Source organism: Mustela putorius, unplaced genomic scaffold (assembly GCF_011764305.1).
Source record: "Mustela putorius furo isolate JIRA1106 unplaced genomic scaffold, ASM1176430v1.1 tig00003858_pilon_pilon_pilon, whole genome shotgun sequence".
NCBI lineage: Eukaryota > Metazoa > Chordata > Mammalia > Carnivora > Mustelidae > Mustela > Mustela putorius.
Window position 1 is genome coordinate 14,700,050 of NW_025422010.1, and position 26,497 is coordinate 14,726,546.

Below are 26,497 nucleotides of genomic sequence, written 5' to 3' on the forward strand. Positions count from 1 at the left end.
TTGGGATGACATTTTGAAGTCATAGTTCAGAAAAACAGCCAGAAAGATCAGCCTTCCTTTTAGAAAGTGCTAGAAGCCTGAATATTTGAAAATGCTCTGAAGGATTCCTTAAGCTGCTATACTAATTTTAATGGTACATTTCGGGATGATTTTCCAAACCTTTTTTTTTTTTTTTAAACTGAAAAAGAGTCTCTGTCTTGGTGTCAGGCCAGGCCCTGTTGAAGCTGTTTGCTCAGTAAAGATGCTCGCTAAGTGTTACTGTTTATTAAAATCTGGCCTGGCTGGTTCATAATGCTTTGACAATACAAAGTCAGTTTTTAAAATATATTTGAAATATTTACAAATTTAGTGGCCCATGTGGTTTACATATTGAAGGTCTGATACTAATCTTAGTGGTTTAAGAATGAAAAGAGTAGCAGATGCTGAGGTGGGGAGCGTCAGAGCCCACAAGGTGCAGGGGAAGTATTCTGGTGGTCCCCTAGTGCAGCATCCTCACTTTGCCTGCAGGGCAGTCAACCAGGGGACTATACTCCTCCAGAGTATAAAAAGTGGGCCTAAGGCCACCTATGAAAGAGCACTGGCCAGTGCCTGCAGCTTCTTCTTTCCAATTAAATGTACGGTTAATTGTGATCTGTCAGACTGAAGTATAAGTAAATGTTGATAGAGATGGCTGTACAATGCTAGAATTAAAAAGATAGGTTCTGTTTTAATATGTGATAGCACAGCTGAGAACCAACAGAGCAGCTTTATGTTTAAGAGGAACTGGAAATGGGACCATTTGAAAACCATTAAACAGTATAGTAAAGCCACTGTTAAGAAACAATTAATAGAGTCAGCTGGGCATTGTGTCCTTCATTGCTCCAAGAATGTAGCAATGAAGATACTCATCACCCTGTACTGTAATTTTTGGTTAATTGGGTGGACTGTCTCCGGCACTAGACTGAAGGTCCTTGAAGGCCAGGCAGGCTTTGGTAGCTGCCTACTACCAAATGCAGAGCCAGCTTTTAGAAAAACCAACGAGGAGGTCTGTTGAATAAAGGTAGGAAGCAGCAGTCAGTGTTTGTGTGTCCTTACCAGTGACCTGAGAGCTGGTGGCACTTCCTGAATGAGTTCACTCAACTTTCCTGAATTGTGAGCGTTGGTTGAATAATCCTGATGGTGCCAGGCATTAGAGGTGGTAGAAGGTTAAATTAAGCTCATGACTATTATAGGGAACATTTTGCAATGTTTAGTTTAAATATTAATATTTAGTTTAAATATAGCTTGGTTCTCTGTGTCAACAGCTATTTCCTCTGGGTATGCTTTTTTTGTATACATTATTTCCTCATGTAAAGGAGCACAATAATACTTAGTTGGAAGCTTTGTCTTGGGAGATAGATTCAGCTGCCTGCATTAAGTGCTTAGTAATGTTAAATTAGGACGTTTTTCTTTAAGTCTAACTTAAGCCCACCTGCCTTTAATTTAAATCCAGTCCTTTTACTCTGACTGTAATAGCTGTCACTGTGTGTGTGTGTGTGTGTGTGTGTGTGCGCGCGCGCGCGCTCCCTTATGCACTGACCAGTCAATGGCTGGACAGTTGTTTGGGACATTTCTTTTGAAAGCCCATTTTTATCTGTTTTATTCCCTCATTTATAATAAGATATAACACTTCTGGCTGAGCCCCAGAGTCTAAACTGTCATTTGCCTTCTTCATGATGAAATAACTCACAGGTTAGTAGGGAGAGCCTCCAGTTGGCAGAATCCTATCAAATTGTCTTATTAAAACTTTGAAAATAATTATTACAGGCTGGAGTAGTAAGCTTTATGGCTATATCAGAAGGCCTTCAAGTAAGATTTTTTGGTGGCTTTCCTAGCAGTTAACTGCACTTTCTGGAATCCACCTCCCCTGCTGTCAGTTTCATTCTTTATTCTTTTTAGTAACACAGTATTAGTAACACTAAACACTTTACATGTGTACCCTCCTTACTCTTGAAGACAAATGTTGGGGCTCCTGGGTGGCTCAGTTGTTAAGTGTCTGCTTTCAGCTCTGGTCATGATTTCAGGGTCCTGGGATCTAGCCCCGTGTCTGACTCCCTGTTCAGAGGGGGGGTCTGTTTCTCCCTCTCCCTCTGCCCCTCCTCCCCCTCTGTCTCTCTCTCAAATGAAATTTTCAAAAAAAAAAAAAAAAGACAAATGTGGGAGAAAACTGCACTCAGCCCTGAGGTCCAGGTGGAACAACTAGGTGTCTCTGAGAGTCAGTGGCAACCTGTGTGTGGTGGGGCCATTCCAGCCCTAAGCTCCCTGTAACACCTTGCTCCTTACCATCCTCTGGAATCTAGGCCCAGATGGTCTGCCTCCGTTTCGAAATTCTGTGACTGGTTGATTCTGCTCTAAGTTTTCAGTCTATCAAAAAGGAAGAGAAGGAAAAAAAAAAAAAAAAAAAGAATCTGGTAGGAGATCAGCTGTGTGGCAATGCAAGATAAAGCCCTGAATGTGACTTTGAGGATTAGAATGATGATAAGATACACAGTTTTTTAAATTAGGTTCACTGACTACAATTTAGATTATTTTTCCTCTAAAGCCCCTGAATACTAAATTTCTGTCATCCTATTTTTGTCAAGTTAGATTGGTGTTAAAATTATTACTAAGAAAATGAGGAAGAAAGGAGCTGGAAGTCATTGAACTTGTAAAGTGTAAGAGAACGGTTACAGCATTTGGCTCCTTTTGCTACCTTCATTTTACCTCTGTACAAAGAGAGTGTAGCTGAAAGTCCAGGTGGTTTACTTTAGAAGAAGGGTCTTTTAAGATTATTTTTATTTAGGTCAAATATGTGAATTGGGAGACTACATAAATGTGTTAGAAAAATGAAGGATTCACAGAAAGAGATCTTTTAAAAATCCACTTAGACTTTATGTAGCTATTTTTGTAATTTTTGAATTTAAAACTTTATTATGTGCTGTTTATATTTATCTGTAGTGTCCTGTATTTTCTAAACGAACCACCAAATTAGGCTTTTCTACCTTGGAAGAGAAGCATTGGCTCATAGGAAAGCCCATCTTGTGATGTTCAGGTAGCTATAGTATTGCCTTTATCCTATTTGTCAAATTTGAACAGTTTAGAAAGTCTTTATTTCTGTAGTTACTGTAGCTGATTTTATGAATAGTGACTTAGTTTCTTGCCTTTATTTTATTTTATATTCTTGCTTTTGTGCCAGTTCTTTCAATTTTATTATGTAGTAATATGTATATTTGTCTGAACCGCCTCAGAATTTTTCAACCAAGCAAAGTATAAATAAAATTTAAGTATAAATAAAATTTAAATGATATATAAATTCCAAGTTGTTTTCAACTCCTGGCATCTTTATCTTTTCAGTTTAAGAATAGCCAGTGATCCATTCTCCTCTATTTCAGCAAATACATTTTTCCCATCTCAGTTCTTTCATTTCAGTTTCCTCCCATCTCCACCTGCCCCAAACATTGAATCCTTTTCAGTACTCTTTCCTTGATGAATTTCAGCTGTAGGAGGAGTTGATCTTGTGTTACTTTGTGTTTGTTCTTAAATCATCTGTGGCTTTCCTCTAGCTATTAATCTGCATTAGAGTAAATTAACTATTGTCTTCTTAATTTTCAGACTCTCCCTGTGGCCTTCTGGCAGTGCTAGTTTGCCTTCTTGCTGTAAACGTGGAACTAAGGGGAGGAATATGGGAGAGACAGATTGTTGAATGGAAGTGATCAGAGGCTAGCCTGAAAGATTTGGCAGACTCTGGAAGAGAAAGTAGGATTTGAGGAGAGGAGCAAAGAACATTTACCCCACTCAGCCACCCAGGTGCCCCTAGGAGGAAAGAACCTTTAAATGGCAACACCTGAGGATAGGATCTGTTAATTTTAAAAGTAACTATGAGGGAGAAAGAGACAAAGGGATAGATCTTGGTAAATTGATGTGCAGAAAGCTCAAATAGAGTGAGCTGGGTTGGTTGTATAGACCTGTTACTCACAATGTAGTGGAAATTTTTTGAAGGTCTAGTGTGCTGTCTCTCTTTGTTTTGATTTTTAACTTTTTGGGTCACTTGTGACTTTAGTTGAAATTTTAAGTAACATCACAGGAGGTATAAAGGGACATGGATTTGAAGAGTTTAAGAAACATGATTAAAGGCATAGTATTTAAAAGAGAAAGGGTACCAGTATCTAGGTTTAAAAATTACTTGGTTTTGGTAGTCATAACTAAGTAATTATTAGATAAAGAGGAGAAGCTGAGCTTGGGGAAAGCATCTTTCAGTGATTTTATTCAGAGACAAAAAGATACGCGTATGGTACTGAGTAACTTTAGTGACTGAATTTCTGCTTTTACCTATTAAATAAAATGGAAGGGATAATTGATTTAAACATATTTTTTAAAACCTTGATTTTTAGATCAATAATAAGATGTCTTTTTTATAGAAAGAATCATAAACAAAAAATTCATTGGTTAATCTGGAATTGAGATCTACCTAAAAGCCTTTTTTATGCTTCTGAATAAACAGTGGAATTGTACAATTCCATGATGGTTCTGATCTATTCAGTGCATTATGATGTGACCAGAATTGCTCCTGGCAAGATACGTGTGTCCAGCAGTACTAGAGACTTGGTGTTTACTGATGAGGTGTCCAGATCAGTAGGTTTTGTCAGGTATTTGGGCATAATCTATTACATTTAGCCTTTCGGGGCACTTGGGTGGTTCAGTCAGTTAATTTCTACACAAGTCTAGATTTTAGGGTTGTGAATTCAAGTCCTAAAAAAGCATAAGAGATAAATATAAAAGATTCTCAGACAGCAAAACTATCAGATGGTGTGAATTATGAACTCTGAAGTGGAGCTCTTTGAATTATGCTATGATATTATCCCCAACACTTGTCTGTAAGTTTATGATCTTTGTCAAGTGATGTGCCTTTTTTCTGGACCAACGTAAGTCAATGAATGTTTGGTTTTACTGAAGAACCATAGGGAATATACTTTTTGTTTCCTTCAGGATATTAAGTGTAATTATTTTTTCTTTGTAAAATATTGCAAAGTGCCCACATTTTATATCTTTTTAAATTACTTTAGTCGCAGCATTTTGGGGTGAGTAATATTTAGCTATTTGACATTAAAATTACAATCATAACATGTTCACATATGAACTATATAGGAACAGGACTGATTTAGAGAAGTATCTAATACTTTCTAAATAGAAAGCTCTCTATTATATCTTCTTTTTTAAAGATTTTATTTATTTATTTATTTATTTATTTAGTGAGTGAGTGAGCAGAGTGGAGGGAGAAGAGGAAGGAGAGAGAGAGAATCTCTTAAGCAGACTACGTGCTGTGCTGAAAGTCCGGCTCTGGCTGGATCTCATGACCCTAAGAATGTGCCTTGAGCCAAAACCAAGAGTCAGATCCTTAACCGACTGTGCCACCCAGGGGCCCTGAAAGCTATCTGTTTTATAATTTAGAATGTCTATTAAACAAATGCTTTATAAAAAAGGAGTAATCTTTTGTTGTAGGGTTTTCTAACTGGTTCAACAAATTCAAAATATCCTAAGTAGCAGTGTTTGAAAAGTAAACTTTTGGAATTTTGGTGTCTTTATACACTGTCCACTGTGACTGGGTCCGTAAAAGGGTGCTTTTGCCTATTTTTTTTAGATACACTGTTTCTAGGAGGTGTTTGATGTTTGTAAAAAATTATGGTTATTATTACAGTTACATGTTTGAACACCTTTGGGTGAGATATTATGCTTTACATAAATTATCTTTTAAGAGACACAACAACCCTGCATGGTAGAGGTAGTAGCTGCATTTTTAGGTGAAGACAGTAAAGCTGAAAGAGATTTGCCAAAGGCGTGCAACTGTGTTGATGTTGACCTCATTTCATTCCCCTTGCTCCCCTGCCACCATGCTGTCCAAGGACGGTAAGAATTCTCATGAACCTGATTGATGTGCTTAAAACAATTTGGAGGTTTTTTTTTTTGTTTTTTTTTTTTAATTAGGTAGAGCCGGAGAACTTACTCTTAACATTAGCATCTATAAGCTGCTAATAGAAGGATAGCACCTGCTGTGTAGGAGCTTGGGTTTTTCGAAATCATTTATGTATGCAAAACCAACCATGTTAAGAGAAAGGCTAGCCAAGAAAATAGTAGAAGTGACCTGGTTGCACCACACCTTCTTGGGATCTGCCCCAGAATGAGTTGTACGATAGGAAGCTGATGCTCCTCTGCCTGCCTTCTGTAATATGACCATATCCCTGGGCTGAGTTTGGATCTGATGTTTAAAACATGGCTCCTAAACTCAAGCTAAATTTTGGTCTCAGACTCAGCTTGAGAGGAAGGCAGTTCTTTTTAGTGTTGGGAGGAAGAAATGGGCTCAGTTGGACTTTTGAGACCTGGGATGTCGGTATACAACATGATGTCTTCTTGAAGGATTTTCCCTGGTAATTTTGATTATTCCTCATATGTGAAGTGTACTCCATAATCCCTGGGTGATGTGGGACTGGACTGTGTGTAGGAGCCCTGAGTTAAAACATTTCAGAGTTGAACAGAACTTCCAGCTTCTTAACTCCATGTGGTAACACTTGTCCCATCACATTGTGGGTAGCCTGCCTGAATCCTCTAATACTGTTGAGTATCTGAGTTTGTATTTTTGAACAGATTTGTATTTTATGAATTGGCACTTTCTTCACTATATTATTGTACTCACTTGGTAACTACATCTGCAGATAGGATTCTCTCTGATGGAATTTTAATGGTATTTTACTTACTGTAATTGAATAAATAAGTGATTTGGCATATTTATGAACTCTTAAGTACAGAATAACTTCTCATTAAACAGAAATATATTCATAGATCTTTAGGAATTCCCAAATTCATGATTACATGTTTGGCATATAGTTACTCAGTTGTCTCTTCTGTAATATGGAGATAACAATACCTACTGATAGCCTGATTTTGAGGATTAGATGAGGTTGTGTATTAAACCAGAGCCACAAGCCACCTAGAGGTCCAGAGGCAAGGTGGCAGCCTAGGATTTCTAACTAGACAAGACACCAGTGTTGAGAAGCACAGGGCCAAAAAAGAAAAAAGGTGAATAGCACATCTCTCTTGCTTTGAAGTACCATATAGTCTCATAGGAGAATTAAGTAAGTCTATTTCTGTATCAAGCAAACTTTTATAAAACCAGGTTGGGAGAGATTGTGAAGGGAGTACTGCATGAGAGATTGAAAGTGAGTCAAAGGAAGTATCTTGGAGTGAACTTCTGTGCTTATATTTTTGTTAGCATGAGAATATATTTAGTTGAAAGATGTTTGTGTTTGCTTAAAACTTCCTTGACCCAGAACTTTTACCTCTATAGTATTAAAATAGAAAATTTATTTTTATTAGCAATTTTATATATGAGCTTTATGTACAACATATGTTCGCACATTTAAGCCTTGTGATTTTTGCCATCATTGCATCTCTTGCTCTTTGAATTTTGTTGTCTAAGACTATAAGTGGAGCCCTTTCATTGTGGCTGGAAAGCAGAACTGTCCTCTATATCGACTGTATATAGTGCAGATGAATGCTTTAACTAAACAAACAAAAAACTGTTGCTGACTAATTCATAAAATCTCTAACATTTTCTATAAATCTTAATAGCTGATTATCATTAAAATTTCCTTAGATGAACCTACATGAAATTTCATTTTCTACTATCTGAAAATGGTGGTTAATGGTGGAAATTTAAAAAAATCTTTTGAGTGTCATCCTTTTCATTGTTGGCTAAAGTTTTTGCTAGTATCTTTGACATAGAAAGAAAAGGGCTTCTGTGTTAGGACATTTCCCTTTTCCAAGTGAATGAACTAGATGACTTAATAAGAATTTTATATTTTTAAATTTCCTGGTTCATTTGTTTTGTTTTAATGAGACATACCTAAAGCTCGGTGCTAATGCTGAGAGCTGGAATAGAGTTTTCCTAATTAAAAGCAAAACAAAACAAAAACCCACAGTGCTCATATTTGGAGGTTTGGGTTTTTTTCTCCAGTTTTTATTACTCATAGATGAGGTTCTTTATTGTAAGGCTGCATCAGATGATAGTTGTATTCATCTTTTAATTTTTTTCATTTTTTACACTTTTAAGTATACTTTATATCTAAAAATTCAGATAAATTCAGATATTACTTTGAGATATATAATGAAGAATACCAGTCTCTCACTGCTGATTACTGCTTTCAACTCCTTTTTAAAATATATTTTTTAAAAGATTTTATTTATTTGGCAGAGATCACAAGTAGGCAGAGAGAGAGGGGGAAGCAGGCTCCCTGCCGAGCATAGAGCCCCATGCGGGGCTCAACCAGGACCCTGAGATCGTGACCTAAGCTGAAGGCAGAGGCTTAACCCACTGAGCCACCCAGGCACCCCACTTTCAACTCTTTTTATGTATTTCTTGTGAGCTTTAATTCCATGGGTGTATGCCTAAACTACTGTAGCTTGTTTTTTAGGTTCTAGACATTCTGTGTGGATTTCCTTCTATGCTAGATGAGGATTCATCTCTTACATAACCCTCACACGCTTTTCCTTCTATTATAATATTTAAAGTTCTCAATATTCAGGATTTATGTTTTCATGGCCAAGTACTGTTTAAAACTAAGCCTATGCAACGATTTTATTTCTTCACCAGTTCAAATTTTTGTTTTCATTGAAGTTAATTGTTTTATTGGGATTAATCACAAATTCAGGCCACCAGTTTCTGACAGTTACAAGACTTGAGTATTGAACTCACCTGCATCCCATTAAATTCTCACCTATGCCGGGCCTTCTTTCTCATAGATAGTTTTCTGTCAGTCTGCTTCCTCATTTTGGTGGGCACATCCCCCTTTAGCTTTTTGACAGAGGGTTCACAGGAGGTCAATTCTGAGACCTTAACTGTCTGAAAACTTATTCTAGCTTCATACTTAATTGGTAGGCTGGCTTTGGAATTGCTAGAGTAGAAATAGTTTTCTTTTAGAATTTTGATTTGTTTACTCTTGGGAAATACCAGGCTTTTTAATTTCTGTTTCTCTCTCCTTCGCTCTCTTTCTATCCTTTCGCTTTCTCTTCCAGTTTTGCTTTTCTGTTTTTTATTTTTAGCAATTTTATCTCTTTTTAAATTCTCTCCTCCTTCTCATATTTTGATGAAATGCCTTCATTTGTGATTTGCAGCCTTCGTCCCTGTACCATCACTCTGAGGGAGTGACTGGAACACTGGGAAATGCCCTCCTCACCTGGCTTCATGGTGGACCCACAGTCCTGGCCTTGCTTTGTACACTCATGCCTGGCTAGTGGGCATGTTTGTTATGTTAGTCTCTGTAAGTCAGAAGGATATAAGAACACTCAATATGTGGATGTTGCTCCAATCTGATGAAGCCTTATCCCCACAAGCAGAATCATCTGCAGCTCTGTGTCCTCATGAGAAGTTTGGAAGGTAGCTGGCATTGAGATGCTCTACCTCTGATTGAAAGTACAGTGTGTGTCCTGCTTTGTATAGCCATGCACACATGGTGATTTCTGAATCCTTTGCCCTTAAACTTCAGAGCCTTTAACATGGTCTGTTGGCATCTTTCCGTTGTGACTGCCTTTGGTGGAGCCTGCTACAGTGCACATACCTCTCCACCTGGTGCTGGGTACTTGGTAGGAATTCTCAATTTGGAAAATCGTGTTTTTGACTCTGGGAAATTGTCTTATAGTTGTAATGCCTTTTTTTTTTTTTTTTTAACATACTTCTACCAGTGTGGGCGCTTGTTTTGAGCACTGCCTCTCTTTCTGATCCTCCATTTTTTTTCCTCCATCCATTTTTTTGTCTTTCAAAAACTTGACCACCTTTCATTTTCTGTCATTTCCTCCAAACTTTCTCTTTGTACTTGTGAGTTACCCCTTTTGTATTTCTTTACTATTATAGTGTATAACAAAGTACCACAGATTGGATGGTTTAAACAATAGGAAAATTTATCGTCTCTCAGTTCTGGAGGCTGTACATCTGAAATCAAACTGTTGGCAGGGTTAGTTCCTTCTGAAGCCTATAGGGAAAATCTCTTCATGCCCCTCTCCTAACTTCTGGTGGCTAGCTGGCAATTTTTGGCATTTTTTAGCTTGTAGATACAGTACCCTGATTTCTGCCTTCATGGTCACATGGTATTCTGTGTGTGTGTGGGGGGGGGGGGGGTCCAAGCTTCTCCTTTTTCTAAGGAAGCCAGTCAGATTGGTTTAGAGTCCACCCTGATGATCTCATTTTAACCTGATTACCTCCATAATTATCTTATTTCCAAATAAGTTCACATTTTGAGATATTGAGAGTTAAAACTTCAACTTAGCAGTTTTGGGGACACAGTTCAACTCTGAATGATGGGTTTTAAGAGGGAGTGAAGATAAGTATATGACATCCTTTGTATTCATCAGAATGTGTAGTTATCATAATATTTATAAAGACTCTAAATCACATCTGTCTTCACTGAAGATCAGAAAGCAACTCTCAGGAAGTAATTTTTAGATTGAAGTTGGTGATTTTTGTCCAGATTCATGTGACTGTTAAATTTCTGCTGGTTTCCTGAATGTTTAACTACTTAGTATTTGAGTTACCTGATTTGCCACCCTTGCTTTGTTTCTAAAGTAGTTTGGAGGTTAGCAACATGATTACAGCAGTGTCTGGTGAGAAAAAATCTTAAGTATATCATGACATAGCCAGGTTCCGATGCTGTCTTCTGTGTTAATTGTACTCTTTGTTTTTCAGATCTGAACCTCCCTGAGTTGAGTTTGATTTTATGAGTTCTGTCATACATCTTTTTTGGTTTTGGTTCCTCAGTCCCTTTACTTAAAGTAAGGGCTGAAGCTTTAGCCTTTCCCACCCTTCATTACTTTCTGGCAACATCACTCTCTTTATTTTCCTTTATAATAGTTATCCCAGCCTGGAATTTTACTTTATTTTTTATTATTATTTTTAAGTATTTTATTTATTTGTCAGGGAGAGAGAGCAAGCAAGGGGAGCAGCAGGCAGAAGGAGAAACAGGCTCCCCGCTGAGCAAGGAGCCCAATGCTGGACTCAATCCCAAGACCCCAGGATCATGACTCAAGCAGAATGCAGATGCCCAACTGACTGAGCCACCTAGGCGTCCCTATTTTTTATTTTTATTTTTTTTTAAATTTCTTGTCTCTCTTTTCTCTGTTAGAATCTAAGTACTGTGAGAGCAGGCACCTCATCAGCCAGGTTCACTGCTTGATCTCAGCTCAGAATCTAGAATAGTGCCTAATATGTTAAAGTAGATACTGCTTTTAAACAGGTCATTGAGTTGAAGTAAGCTTTATTTCCCAACATTCCAAATGTTGCTTCACTGAGTTGCTGTTGCTCTTGGGGAGGTCCTTCTCTCTTGTTGCAGTAGCTCAGTGTACAAGCCCGCTTGTTAGAACACAGTGGTACAGCCTTACCTGGCATTTGTTTTGCAGAGCTACCTAAAACTAGGCCATAACTCAAACTGGAGTAATGGATGGCTCTTAACAGTTGTGGTGCAGTTGGCGATGGCTGCTGTCTCCACAGCTTCTCCCTTTATCCACCCAGATGTCCCCCCAGGCTGTTAGAGGGCGGTCCCCCCCTAACATTTCTGAAAATTCTACTAGGGTCCCAGTAGTAGTTCGCAATAAAGCAAGGCCTGAAATTTGAAAGCTGTGTTTTTATTGGCTTCTGGTGGAAGACTCTCATCCATCTCCACAGCCTCTCCCAGTTTCCTCAGGAGCCTCTGCAAACACCAGTATGGGATTCCTGGAATTGGGAGCATGTTCTCTGCATGGCTGCACAGGAGTTCACATCCCTGCTTCTTGACCTCATGGTTGTCCTGTTCCATTTAAATGAGACAGACCCAGGCAGTTCCAAAGAGAAGAATGAAGAACTGGTGAATTTGTGCTTCCTGATCTAAAACGTATTTCCCTGGGAAACAGGCAGGGGGTTGCTGCATTCCTGAGAGTTAAATGCAAGACAGATTACAAGCGTTGTTAAAAACTGAATATGTGTTACTGGAGCTGGTCACTTTCATTATTCAGTTATGTAAGTGGATGGATTGGCACTTTTCCCCCCTTGTTTCTTTTTTATTAGTATGCTACCAGTAATCAAGGAAGATTTTTCTCTCCACCTACAGTAGGAGTCACTGAAAGATGGTTGATGCAGTGTGTGAGGTTGGTCAAACTGTATGCAGCAGAAGTCACATTTAACTAACATTGTGGCACTGTCTTGATTTCATCATGGTACCCTGAAGGGTTATAGGGAAATGCCTTGGCTTCTTTTTTTTTTTTTTAATTTTTAATTTTTTAATAAATATATAATGTATTTTTAGCCCCAGGGGTACAGGTCTGTGAATTGCCAGGTTTACACACTTCACAGCACTCACCATAGCACATACCCTCCCCAATGTCCATAACCCCACCACCCTTTCCCGACCCCCCTCCCCCCAGCAACCCTCAGTTTGTTTTGTGAGGTTAAGAGTCTGTTATGGTTTGTCTCCCTCCTGATCCCATCTTGTTTCATTTATTCCTTTCCTCCCCCCCCAACCCCCCCACGTTGCATCTCCACTTCCTTATATCAGGGCAATCATATGATAGTTGTCTTTCTCCAGTTGACTTACTTCGCTAAGCATAATACCCTCTAGTTCCATCGACATCGTTGCAAATGGTAAGATTTCATTTCTTTTGATGGCTGTGTAGTATTCCATTGTAGATATATATATATATAGATATATATATATATATATCACATCTTCTTTATCCATTCATCTGTTAATGGACATCTAGGTTCTTTCCATAGTTTGGCTATTGTGGACATAGCTATAAACATTCGGGTGCATGAGCCCCTTTGGATCACTACATTTGTATCTTTAGGGTAAATACCCAGTAGTGCAATTGCTGGGTCATAAGGTAGCTCTATTTTCAACTTTTTGAGGAACCTCCATGCTGTTTTCCAGAGTGGTTGCACCAGCTTGCAGGAAATGGCTTGGCATTTTGATGGTGCTCCACAGGTGATTGCTATAGCTTTGACCTCACTAATATCCCTTTGAATTTCAGTTAGGTTTAGAAAATATAAGCTCCAAAAATGAAGTATAAATATTCATGAAATGTTGAATCCAGTATCTGTCATGCAAAAGTTAACATTTTCCTTTGAAATTCGTAGGCAATTTTGAGAACCTTGTGCCTGTAAGTTTTCTGAAAAACAAATGATGCTCTCTGTGTCATGTGAAATAGATATGGTTCACTTGTCTTGGGATATATGTATGGTTTCTGATAGATGCATACCTGCAGACAATCCTGGGATGTGAGCAAATACTCATTTCTTTCCTGCATCCTCACAGTGCCTGTTGGGATGGGGGTGATAGATAATGACGATTGATGGACATTATTCATGAGGAAAAATACTGTTTAAATAAAAGAGACTACATATTATGAAGTTTGAAGTTCACGCATAAGATCTAATACAAGTATTCCGTTTTCCATCCCATTATAAATGAATAATAAAGAAACTGTTGATGCTTCTGTTAAAAAACGTAACTGTGGAGGAATATGACTAAAAATTTATCCAATCAAATAAATGTACATTGCCCACTTTAGTGCAATGTGTGCATTTCTATGATCCTGTCATTCTTAAAACATTTTTAAGTTGCTTTCAGTCTTGAAATCTATCATTTTATGCTCAGTAGTGGAAGGTCTTTACCCCTCAAGGTAGGTAAGGCTTTGCAAAATTGCCAGAAGTCATTTAGAATAGCATCCGGTGGATCATGCATGTCAGAGAGATGAATAATAATCTTTGCTGTTTAAAGTTGTGACCATATAGTAATGATTTTTATCTTGTGTAGTGCCTAAATTTAAGATCTTTCAGAAAAAAAGAAGAAAGGGGCATATCGATGGGATCAATTTATTATAGCCTTCAGAAGTATTTAATTTAAAAGACAGTCTTCATGTTAAATAGAGTTAGATAGGGTGTTAATGTGACTAAACAGTTTTACACCAGAACTTGGAAGACAGAAATACATTGAGGAAGTTGCTTTAGGGAGGCGGGTCTGATTTGAACCCAATGTAGTGTAGATGTCTGGGGGTATCTTAAGTCCATTCCCTATACCCCTAGGATTCTTCTGACCCACGTTAGTCTTATTTTGGCTATTTGGGGATGGAATGTGAATAATACTATTTGAACAAGGATGCCAAGGGGTGGGCCTTAGGGAATCGGAGGAAGGTATCGAAAGCTAAAACAAAGAGATAAAAAAGAGCTGTTGAATGAAGTAGAAATTAGATCATAAGTCATTTGTTTACATTCTGTGTCCCTCAGTAAATAGCTCCTGGATGGCAGGGATTCAGGTCTACCAGTCATCTGTTAGGCACCTGTGTGGCATAGGTCTTGAAAGTATTCAGTACATTGCATTTTAATGAAAAGAAAGAATTAAGCACTTAATAGTTGACAGGTGGTACCTCATTGAGTCTTAGAAGCAGTCCTGTGTGGTAAGTTTGGTGACTCCAACTCTATGGAGGGGTCATAGGAAGCTCCAGTTGAGCTGAAGCTCAAAGAAAGGGTAAGTACTAGAGATATTTAGTAAGTAGTAGAGATGTAATTCCAAATTCTATTGGTCTAAATTCAAAGCCCAGGCTATGTGCCTGACTGGCTCACTCCTAACATTTGTGAGGGCCCAGCCAGCACAGGCATATAAATATAGGGCCACATACCATCTGTCTAAACCAGTAGTTCTCAACTAGAGGGAATTTTGCCTCCAGAGGCCATTTAGAAATGACTGGAGACATTTTTGGTTGCCACAAATGGGGAGAGTGGTACTGGCATCTAGTGATTGGAGATAAGGGTAGTGTGCTCCTTCACACCTTGGAAGAAAATGATCTGACCAATGTCCCTATGCCAAGGTTGAGACACCTTGGTCTAAATTGTTAAAAGCTATGAATCCAGTCACCCCCGTTGACTGTCCAACATTCCCACCATTGGCTGTTTCTCAGTGTTGTCACACATCCTGTCACAGAGACTGAGCATTAGCACATATGTGCTGGGGAAGCTGGAGGTACAAGTCGAGGGGCCGTTTGGCTTATGCTTCCCCTCTGTTAGGTAAATTGTTTAAACAAACAAACAAACAAAACAGACTTTCAGGGGGCATCTGGGTGGCTCAGTTGGTTAAACATCTGCCTTCAGCTCAGGTCATGATCCCGAGGTCCTGGGAGCAAGTCCTGAATTGGGCTCCCTGCTCGGCGAGGAACCTCCTTCTCCCTCTGCCTCTGCCTGCCATTCCCCCTGCTTTTGGCACGTGTGCTCTCACTTGCTCTCTTTCTGTCAAATAAATAAAAGCTTAAAAAAAAAAAACTTTTCTAGAGATCTGGAAAGAAAAAGAACAAATGCAGTCTTTTTATTTGGGGTTTGTGGTGTGTGGGGCCTGGGGCAGGGACTTCTTTTGACCAGGGATAAAGGCAGTACTGGTGCCTGGCATTATGTATAGTAGACACTGGAAAAATGTTTGTTAGATGAATATTTCCATAGCACCATCCCTCCTGAATGAATGAACGGCATGCATTTACATATACTCTATACTTTTCATTTCAAGGGCTGTTACTATGTGATATAAGCCTTTAGATTACAAAGATTGAGCATATTTTATCTAATTCAGCTGGAAAGTAATTTTTCAGTACCTTAATGTTCTCATCTTTCAAACAGCAGCTTGGGTTAAAATCAGGAATTCTGGGGGCGCCTGGGTGGCTCAGTGGGTTGAGCCTCTGCCTTCGGCTCAGGTCATAATGTCAGGGTCCTGGGATGGAGCCCTGCATCAGGCTCTCTGCTCAGCTGGGAGCCTGCTTTCCCGCTTTCTCTCTGCCTGCCTCTCTGCCTACTTGTGATCTCTCTGTCAAATAAGTAAATAAATAACTTTAAAAAAATAAATAAAATCAGGGATTTTTTACTTAGATTCTACATACCAGCCATAAGAGGGGTTCTAGCAGATCTTCAAACCTCAAAATTAGATTCATGATTGTGTGGATATACACATACATTGATGATGTGCACATTTGCTCTAAAGAAAGTTATACTTTGGGTTCCACCTTAGAGCTATTATGAGTAATGCTGCCGTGAATATTGATTTACAGTCTTTGAGTCCTTGTTTTCAGTTATTTGGGGTATATATCTAGTGGAGTTGCTGGAGTAATTCTAGGTTTAGCTTTTTGAGGACTGCCAGGTTACTTTCCACAAAGAGACCACCATTGCATATTTCCATCAGGTTTCAGTTGCACAGAGATTTCAATTTTTCTACATCTTTAACAACACTTTTTTTCTCATTTTGTTTTTATAGCCATCCTAGTGGATATGAAATGATCACTGTGGTTTTGATTTGCATTTCTGTAATGATTAATGATGTTGAGCATCTTTTCATGTACTTACTGACCATCTCCATTGGAGAGCTACTTATTTAGGTCTTTTGCTCATATTTTAATTGGGTTGTCTTTTTGTTTTTGATAGTAGAAGTTCTTAATATATCCTGGATATTAAACCCTTATTTGGATACATGATTTGCAGATATTTTCGCCCATGATGTAGTTTGTCTTTTCACTTTCTTGATAATGTCCTTTGATACAAAAAAAGCTTTAAATTCTGGTGGAATCCGTTTTATCTCCTTTTTCTGTTGTTACTCATGCTTTTGGTGTCATGTCTTAAGAATCAGTCATTTGCCATATCAAAAGTCATGAAGATTTACTCCATGTTTCCTTATAAACATTGTGTACTTTTAGGTCTTTGGTCCATATTGAGTTAATTTTTCCATGCAGTGTGAGGTAGGGGTCCAACTTCATTCTTTTGTATGTGGAAATCCCATTCTTGGTACCATACATTGAAGAGACTTCTTCCCCCATTGAATGGACTTGGCACCCTTATCAAAAATCATTGGCCATCAGGGTACCTGGGTGGCTCACTCAGCTGAGCATCTGACTCTTTGATTTCAGCTCAGGTCATGATCTCAGGGTGGTGAGATCAAGCCTTGCATTGGGCTCTGTGCTCAGCGTGGAGTTTGCTTGGGATTCTCTCTCTTTCTCTGCCTCTGCCCCTTCCCCTGCACACATGCTTGCTCTCTCTCAAAATAAATCTTTAAAAAACATCATTGACCATTGAGTTTGGGTTTATTTGTGTACTCCGTTCTACTCCATTGGTCTGTAGGTCTGTCTTTATGCCAGTACCAGACTGTTTTGATTAATGTGACTGTAGTTACATTAGTAGTAAGTGTTGAAATCAGGAACTTTGTTCTTCCTTTTCAAGATCTTTTTGGACCCTTGTAATTCGATAATCAGTTTGAGGATTGACTTTATATTTCTGCCAAAAAAAAAAAAAGTCTTTTGAAATTTTGGTAGGGATTGTGTTCAGTTTGTAGATTGCTTTGGGTGGTATTGACATTTTAACAATATTAAGTCTGTGTCCATGAACATGAGATGTCTTTTTTTACTTAGGTCATTTTAAATTTCTTTCAGCAATGTTTTGTAATTTTAAATATACAGGTTTTCACCTCCTTGATGAAATTTATTTCTAAAGATATTTTATTCTTCTTCTAGATTCCTTTTTTTTTTTTTTTTGAGATTTTAAAAACACCTAGCACATTAAATCTGCATTCCAACCTAGGTATTAAGTCCTAGAAGGTACTATAGAAGACATCTTAAAGCTTGGAAATAAGTAAATAAATAAGTAAATAAAGATAATATATAAATAAAAAATATTAAATAATATAAAAAAACATAAAAATAAGTAAATAAACTAGTTGGTAACCTTGAATATATCACATAATCTCTGAGTCTCTTCATCTGCAAATATAGGGATAAAGCAAATCTTTCACAGAAGTTGTAAAGATCAGAAATAATAATATAACAAGGGACTAGCTCTAGAGTATGACTCAGTTAAATACTAGATAACTAATGCTAGGCTGCTAGTATTGTGTTTTCTTGTATGGTTTCAGTATAAATACTAGTTTGCCATATGATTTCTTGTGAACATTTGGCTTTGATTACCTTTGTTTGCTTTATTTCTTTTCATATCCGGAAGCTTTGTGATTAAATAGTATACATTAAAAGCTTGAGCAGAATTAATTTGTAGCAAAGGCTAGTGATTTTTACACAAACTAAATATCCTTTTCCTCAGAGAGCCTTATAAAGTATGTTGCAATGGGGGGGAGTTGTAAAATATCATAAACTGTGTTTCAGTGGTGCTGTGTCCTTAAAAGAGGGGAGCCTTTCTTCTAATGTTCCTCTTTGCTTTCCTGGATAATCTCCTGTCCTGGCATTGCAAGGTTAAATTTTAGACATTAACCAGCATTTAACCTCTTAGAATAGCCAAGCTGACTTAAGGCTTTACCCTCAATGGAAAATGCAACTAATCCTGCCATTTTAGCATTGCATTTGTTTGTATGTGTGAAATATAACTATTGTCATGTATAAATCTGGGTACCAATGTTGCATTTTCTTCTTATGCATTTTAGGGGTACTTTAGATTGAAGTAGTTAGATTCAATTTCTGAAAGACAGTCTAAGAGTTCCGTTTTCATTTTAGCTTAAATATAGACAGTTGAATAAAATCTGGAGGAAAATTAGATGTTTCTTAATATCTTAAAAGTAAATTCCTTATCATTGTCATAGCAATGTAATTTAGCCATTTTGCTATTCATTTCCTGAAGAACATAAATTAATCTGCATACAAGAATATGAACTTGTGCATATTCTTATAGGGAGGGAAGGGTGAAGTGGATGCAGTCAAGTTGAGAAACATGTGGGTTTGAAAAAGAAACAGAAATTGGGAGAGCAAGCCTATCATGGGATTGCCAGATTCTGTTAGGGGCCCATTTAAGGCTACAGATGATAATTTATACTTTCACCCATCTGTCCTACCAGGATGACTCTTCTCAGCAGTGCTCAATATGATTCTTTATTAAAATGATAATCGCAGTTGCTTGGGTGGTATTTTCTTTAAGCCTGGTAATAGGATAGCAAGCAAATTATAAACTAAACATTAACGATATGGTTAAAAGCAAAGGCTCTGGAGTCAGGCCTTGGTTTATTATCTTCTGGCTTCTCCATCTAGCAGCTATAAAACTTGAGCAGGTTCTCACTGTGGTAGTTGCAGTTATAGGATGGCAATTGGTTATGTCCTTTTGCACACTTATCTCTTGATGGTCTATCATATTCATTTATATAGATGGAGGAAGAGAGCAGGAAGACAAGTACCAGCTAATACCTGTATTTTTTTTTAAGATTTTATTTATTTATTTGACAGAGAGAGACACAGCAATAAAGGGAACACAAGAAGGGAGAGTGGGGGAGGGACAGGCTTCCCAGCAAGCAGGGAGCCCGATGTGGGGCTTGATCCCAGGACCCTGGGGCTCATCACCTGAGCCAAAGGCAGCTGCTTAACCAACTGAGGCTCCCAGGCACCCCTCATCTTTTTTTATACTAAAAAAATGTATGTATCAGAGTAGAATGCAAAGTATGTTGAATTTTAATGGTTAAAAATAAACGTTTCAAGATTATCTTTGAAAAAATACTTCAAGGTGGGCCTCAGGAGACCCTTCCTATTTTTTCTTCCTCTGTTCCTGAAAAGACCTATATGCATTTGATTTTTCATTAATTCACAACTCAAATGAACAGTCACTGGCTACCCTTGTTAAGAGTTTTGGGGATTGGGACGCCTGGGTGGCTGAGTTGGTTAAGCAGCTGCCTTTGGCTCAGGTCATGATCCCAGCGTCCTGGGTTCAAGTCCCACATCGGGCTCCTTGCTCGGCAGGGAGCCCTCTGCCTCTGCCTGTGCTCGCTTGCACTCCCTCTCTCTCTCTGATAAATAAATAAAATCTTTAAAAAAAAAAAAAGAGTTTTGGGGATTGTGTGAGGATATAATGACACACTGGAACCTGAGTAAACTAGATAGCCATTATCCAATAAGCAGTTAACCTACAAATGTTTGAAAAACCTCAGTGTTATCAAGAGGAATTTTGCTCTTGGTTTTGAAGAAAACACATTAGTTCCTTTTGTTTTCATAAGTTAACAGTGAATTTTAAGTAATTCCAGATACAGGAAGAAAAACTTCATTGGTGTAGATAAGAGAGCCATCTGGCTCAAGAACTCTGTTCCAGGTGGGCTCTTGTCCTTTGTGTGTGGGTCTCTTTGTCATGTATAGAGATGTACTTGAGTTAATTCCTTTACTGTAGAACAGTCATGATAGATTCTGAATTCATTGTACTGAGGCTTTAAAAAATATTTTCATGATGATTTTATACTAATTGAAACTTTTTAGTGTTCTTACCTCTTCACTGGTAATTCAGTAGAAATAAGTGGCTATTCTACAGTCCGACCACTGGGGGGTGTAGATTATTTTCATTCTTGTCTTAAAGTCTGAATATAACTTGTGATGTAAGTACTTCTGTTGAATCAGTGTAGCTCAACCTCGGATAAGCAAATCTCAGGTTAGGAAGTTTTAAGTTAATTTTTATGTCGTCTTAAAAAGCCCTTTAATACCTGGTCTCATATACTTACAGGATTACTAGTAAAAAAAAAAATGTATTTTACTAGCATCATTATCAGCTGTAGAGTCCAAACAAGATTCTGACTCTTCTAATTAGCATTTTAGCTTTGTTTGTTTCCTTAAGCTAGACTTTTTTCTGGAAAGGTTTAAGACTAGGAAAAAAGACTTCCAAATTCTACTTAATGCTTTTTTTTTTTTTTCTTTAAGTTTATTAAAGAAGCTGTCTAAAAGTAAAAAGTAGTGTTTCTTGATATTTAACCATTTATTATATTTGGTTGTAGACAAAAAGTTTGACAGTATAGAAGCGTTTTTCTTTGAAAAACCATATGGATGATCAAGAATTATTGGTTGTGGTTTTTTAACTATTATTGACTGAGTCCCAAAAAGTGCCATCACTTAAATCGGGCCAGAACCAGAATGTCGGGTACCAGCTGGGAGTCAAGTGATCCACAGATCACAACAGGGGGAAACTGGAGGTGTGTAGCTCTTACAAAATCAGTGTTTGGAAGACGAGCTCACCATATCCGGGTCCATGGTACATGCTCACTTGCAGTCAGAACATTCTGTGAGTCATCAGTCCAAACAGTGAAACAGTCAGTACCAAGACTAGCAGGAAATTGAAGTGACTGGCCTAGAGCCTGGTTGTTTTGTAAGAGGCATTTGAGGTGAAGTTTGCCTGAAGAGAGTTCATACCCATCAACCTTTGGCTCTTGCCTCTCTTCTCTTGTTAGCTCTTTATCTTTTCTTCTGGTTGACCTTCGTTCTCCTTTCCCTAGCACTTTGTCTTCTGGTCTTAACCTGGCATCATGCGAAAAAGCATTGAACCAGAAATTGGGTCTAAGTGGGTGACCTTAGACTAAATTCCTGATGTCTTGCTGGGCCTCAGTTTACTCACCTTTTTAAAAAGATTTATTTGAGAGAGAGCACAGGGGTGGGAGCTTGGGGAAGGGGAGAAGGAAAGGGGAAAGAATCTCAGACACTGCTAAACACAGTGCCTGAGGCAGTTCAATCTCACTACCCTGAGATCACAACCTGAGCCAAAACCAAAAGTAGGGCGCTCAACCAACTGAGCCACCCAGGCACCCCTCAGCTGACTCACTTTTAAAATGGATAAAGTTTTTTTCCCTCTTTTCCTTGTATCTTTATCCCTCCAATTGCCCTTCTCCTTAACAGTTTTCCTTTTCTCCAGGCATTTCTCATTTCTTTCCAGTTTTATTTCCTCTGCTCTTCCTTTTTCCCCCTCTCATCTTCTTATGTAGTTTCTCCTTAATCTTCTTTCTCATTCTCTTTTAGTTCCCCTTGTACCTGACGTCTTATTTCTCCTTTTATTATTTTCCCATTGGTAACCCCCCAGTATCAGTTTTTTTTCTTACTACCGTCTAATGCTGGGGGATCCAGAACTGCAATAGTACATGGAGGGAAAGGTTTAAATTGTTACAAATTGTGTAATAATCAGACAAAAAAAAATCACTTTTAAAAGGAAGAATTTGTGTTACCTGATGTATACTGAGTTAGATCACAAGCACCCATGGGCACTTTCATGATGTACTGCAGGCTCACATTAATGTCCAGTAGGCTGGGCAGCAAGCAGTATAACATACTAAAGGCAAGATAAATTTTTTGTCATTTCTCATATTGGTGAAATTTGTTCTTATTTCTGCCATTTAGTATTTTTATTACATGTTTCTTTGTAGTATATTGCTCTAGTAAACATTACCAGCCTCTCTTGGTCAGACACTTGTAAATACTGGCTTTTTGTGATGTATAGAAGTAGAGGAAAAAGTTTAGTAATTTGAACATCATTAAATTTGTGAGGATCAGCTAGTATATTGTTGATGAATTAACTCAGTACTTTTATGGGATGATGAAAAATCCTGTCATCTTCATTTCTTCATTAGTAGAACTTTGGCTGAATGTCCTTTTTCCCTCCTCCTTGTTCTCAAGGTTGTCTCAGGGCCTTTAGGTGGTGCTTTGTCCAAAAGAAATATAATGGGAGTCCTATGTGTAACTTTAAATTGCATAAAGTAAAAAGAAAAAAACATTTAATTTTAAGAATATATCTTCTTTAACTCAGTACCTCCGAAATATTGTCATTTTAACGTGTACCTATATAAAAAATTAGGTTATTTCACACACATTTTGTGTGTTTTATGTTTACAGCTCATCTCAGTTGGTCATGTTTTGTCCATGTGTGTTAAGTATGTTTTTGAGTTTTAGAAAATTTCACCTGAAGTTACTAGATGTTGACTTATGGAAAGACAGAAATACCAGGAATGTTTGAATTTTACAATGCTGCACTGTCATATTCTTAAAATTAAATTGTTTAGTATTATATGTTAATATTTTATAATGCCATAATTAATATTAACATATAATTTATTATAACTTTTTCATTATTTACAGGCTGAACAGGCTGTCTTCCATCCAGAATTGTGAAAATATATTGAGTCATGCCTATAAGACAAAAAATTGTTTTTGAATTCTATAAAGCATCTATAATGTGCTGTCTTAGAGAAGCTTATTGATACTTAGAAAATATATGTAAACTGTTTTCCCTCAAATGATTACTTCTCTATATGTATAGTTTTTATTTCTAAAAACGAGGTTGTGATTGATTTGGAGAATCATTAACTCAATCCCTGTCCTGTGTGATGGAAGCTGCAGTGACCGTCATGTGATTGGGCAGGACTTGGTACCTATCAGTGTAAACACATGGCACAGCCTGTCCCATGCCCCTCCTTATCTCCTTCAGAGAGAAGGGGTTGAGGCGTTTTGAGCAAATCTTATTGGTAAAGTCGTGTATGTATTGCCTTTTTTTTTTTTTTTTTTTAAAGAACCATTTCCTTTCAGTTTTTAACCATATTACTGTGTCGGCAAACAGTTCACACTCAGTTTGTCAGCAGAGTGGCTTTCTGTTTTGATAATTTAGGACTGTAACTTTGTTTCTGAAAAAAAGACATGCTTGATAAGCTAGTTCAGTTTTAAGATGTTTTACTTAGAAGATGATAATAAATATGAGGAGGAGGAGGAGGAGGTTCATGAAGACTCATTAAGTAAAACTGAAGGTGTTTACCATGGGAAGGCCCCTGCTGGTATCCTGGTGAGTTACATGCCCCAATGTCCTGTTGCCTTTGCTTGCTTGCTCAGTCTGGGTAGTACTGAGAGAAGAGGGCTAATACCTTTTCTTTGGAAAATGTAGCACTGGTAATGGATTTTATTAACTTTTAATGTTATATTCAGCAGAAATATTTGGTACCTGGTCTCCCTCATTCATGCTACACCATCTTTTTACTTTTTTCTATTTTTTATTTGAAAAATAACTTTCTGCCTAGAAAAAAGTGAGGTTGCTGCTTTAAACAGAATTCTTTTAAAACTAGGTATCAAACTAAGCGTGTCTGGTTTTACATTTTTGCTTCTAAGTGCAGTAGTTGAAGAATAAAAAACATTAAAAAGTTTCATAGTTTTTACTATCCTAGCCAAAATTGTTTGAAAACTGAACTAATATTTTGAAACTAGCATTTTATTCTGATATATGATACAAAAGAGTGACTGCAGTTTTTCTTTCTCCTATAATTGTAGACAAAAATATAAGCTTGACATGCAGGGAAATTGCAAATTGAGGTTGTTTTTTTTTTTTTTTAATCTGGACAAAATACAAAATCATATAAAAGTGTAAATTCTAGAAGTCAGCGTTAAGGAAATAAAATCAGGTAAATTAATGACAGTATAATTTAACTCTACCTGTGGAACCTTTTTCTTCAAAAATAATCTGAAATAAACACCATGAGGTAAAGGTATTTTTTAGGAAATAATAAGGATATATGTTTTTATGAAAACAAGTGTAAAAAACAGATAATTTCTAAAATTTGTGGCTCATAATCAGGTTGATTTTAAAGTTATATAAATTTTTGTCACCTTTTATCACATTTGTGTGCTTTTTGCTTTTTGTACTTGTTGATGAAAGTACTTTTTCGGAGTTCTCAGGAACTGATGGAACTGAACATTGTTTGAATATGAATGCAAGTCAGATATACAGAGAGAAGCAATTTACTTTTGAAATTTCCTTTTTAATAGTGTAGAGTGCATGTATATATGGATTCATCCATATTTCTTGTGAATGTCAGAAGGGAGAATAGTGGATATAGCTGAATCTTTATGAAACATATAAAAATTCTTTTATTGAGTAACACACACACAAACCACCTATCTCAGGAAGAAGTTCTTATGCTTCCTGATTTTGGTGTTTTCTAGAGAGAGGTTAACAAGTATTCAATTAGACTGCCTTTTACTAACAGTTCCCTTTTATGTTAATGTCAGAACATCGAAGTCCCATGAGTCATCTCCTTGCTCCAAGAGAAACTTTGATTTTCTGAATGGCTAGTGTTGGGGATGCTAGATTTGATATCTGCTTAATAAGCTGAACTGATGATGTTGAGAGTTAGACTTTATAACTTGGGTGTGTCTGTGTACGTGTGTCGGGGTGGGGGGGCACGAGGGAGAGGGAAAAACCTAGTTTTCAGAGTCCAAGCCCTCAGTGACCCTGACATTCCTTACTATTCATATACTGCCTGGGTGAATGTCTCCATCTTAAAGGAGAGGATTTTATGTGTTTGGAACATAAATGTATAAATCTCATAGTTTAAAAAACATGAGACGACTTTTGTGCTTTGTTAGAAATTAGGAATTGAAAAAGTTTTCATAATTTTTTTTAAAGATTTTATTTATTTATTTGACAGAGATATCACAAGCAGATGGAGAGGCAGGCAGAGAGAGAGAGAGGGAAGCAGGCTCCCTGCTGAGCAGAGAGCCTGATGCGGGACTCGATCCCAGGACCCTGAGATCATGACCTGAGCCGAAGGCAGCGGCTTAACCCACTGAGCCACCCAGGCGCCCCAAGTTTTCATAATTTTTAAACAAGCGTAGATAATTCCTTTTGTTTGTTGAGGAAAAGGCCACATTATTTCATATTTTAATATCCTGAAGTTCCAGAATAATCGGCTGGCCTTATTTTCCACCACTTACTTTAAACTACCTTGGTTGCATTTTTAAATTAGGGCGGCATGTACTACAGGAGTGCTTAGCCAAACTTGGAATCCTAGGAAGTGCTTCTAGAATCAAGTGTGTGTCTGTGGAGACTCCAGGTGGCATGTGGGTATTCTTTTTTTTTTTTTAAAGATTTTTATTTATTTGACAGATCACAAGTAGGCAGAGAGGGAGGAGGAGGGCTCCCTGCTGAGCAGAGAGCCAGATGTGAGGCTTGATCCCAGGACCCTGGGATCATGACCTGAGCCAAAGGCAGAGGCTTTTAACCACTGAGCCACCCAGGCACCCTGCATGTTGGTATTCTTATTAGAGACGAGAACCCCATGCACAGAGGCTATGAGACCTGCTAATGGGGCAGAAGTGATAACCTGACCTTGTGTCTGCATGTCCTCACCAGCTGCAGGGAACTCCAGGAAGCAAGAGGACAGTGCTTCTCCATCCTTGTCCCTCTGCTGTATCAGAGGACCTGGGTGTTAGTGTGGTCAAGTAAAAAAGCGTTTTTTGGTTTGTTTGTTTTTAAGAGAGTATTTTATATGTTTGTATTATTTATAGCAAGATTTACTAATAAATACGGTGGTAGAAGATAGCAAGTCACCCAGTAGGCGGGGCGTGTGGCTTGGGGCAGTGTTCATGCCAAGTTAGGAGTTAGGAAATCTTCAGTGGGGGATGAAGAAGCCTCCCCTCATCCCCCCACACTTAGCACATTTTGTCATTACTTCCTGCTGCCCAAAGTTCTAGAATAGCGCTAGGTGAATGGGTCCAAAACCAAACACTTTTCCTCCAATCCAGTATCAGGAGTGTTAACAAAACTAAGTATTTAGTTGCATAGAATTTTATTTCCTCTTAGAAATGTGGTGGTATTACTAGGTAGGGAGTTTGGGGAGAGTAAATTCTCCTAGAATCTGTTTTCACAGTTCATTTGCCTCTTTAATCCGGATGCCACAGATGAGCTCAAGAA

The 26,497-nt window shown here is 37.8% G+C and overlaps 1 protein-coding gene across 3 annotated transcripts in view; it reads left to right on the plus strand.

Annotated features, from left to right (window-relative positions):
- Positions 1-26,497, plus strand: part of LPIN2 (lipin 2) — an 82,529-nt gene that overhangs the window by 972 nt on the left and 55,060 nt on the right. The window contains exon 1 of one of the 3 annotated variants that reach the window (XM_045065411.1): positions 23,368-23,596. The exons of the other annotated variants lie outside the window; for them this stretch is intronic. Within the exon in view, the coding sequence (XP_044921346.1) occupies positions 23,483-23,596 (114 nt within the window). The 5' untranslated portion in view covers positions 23,368-23,482. Of the gene's footprint in view, positions 1-23,367; positions 23,597-26,497 lie in introns of those variants that run through there. 3 annotated transcript variants of the gene reach the window in all.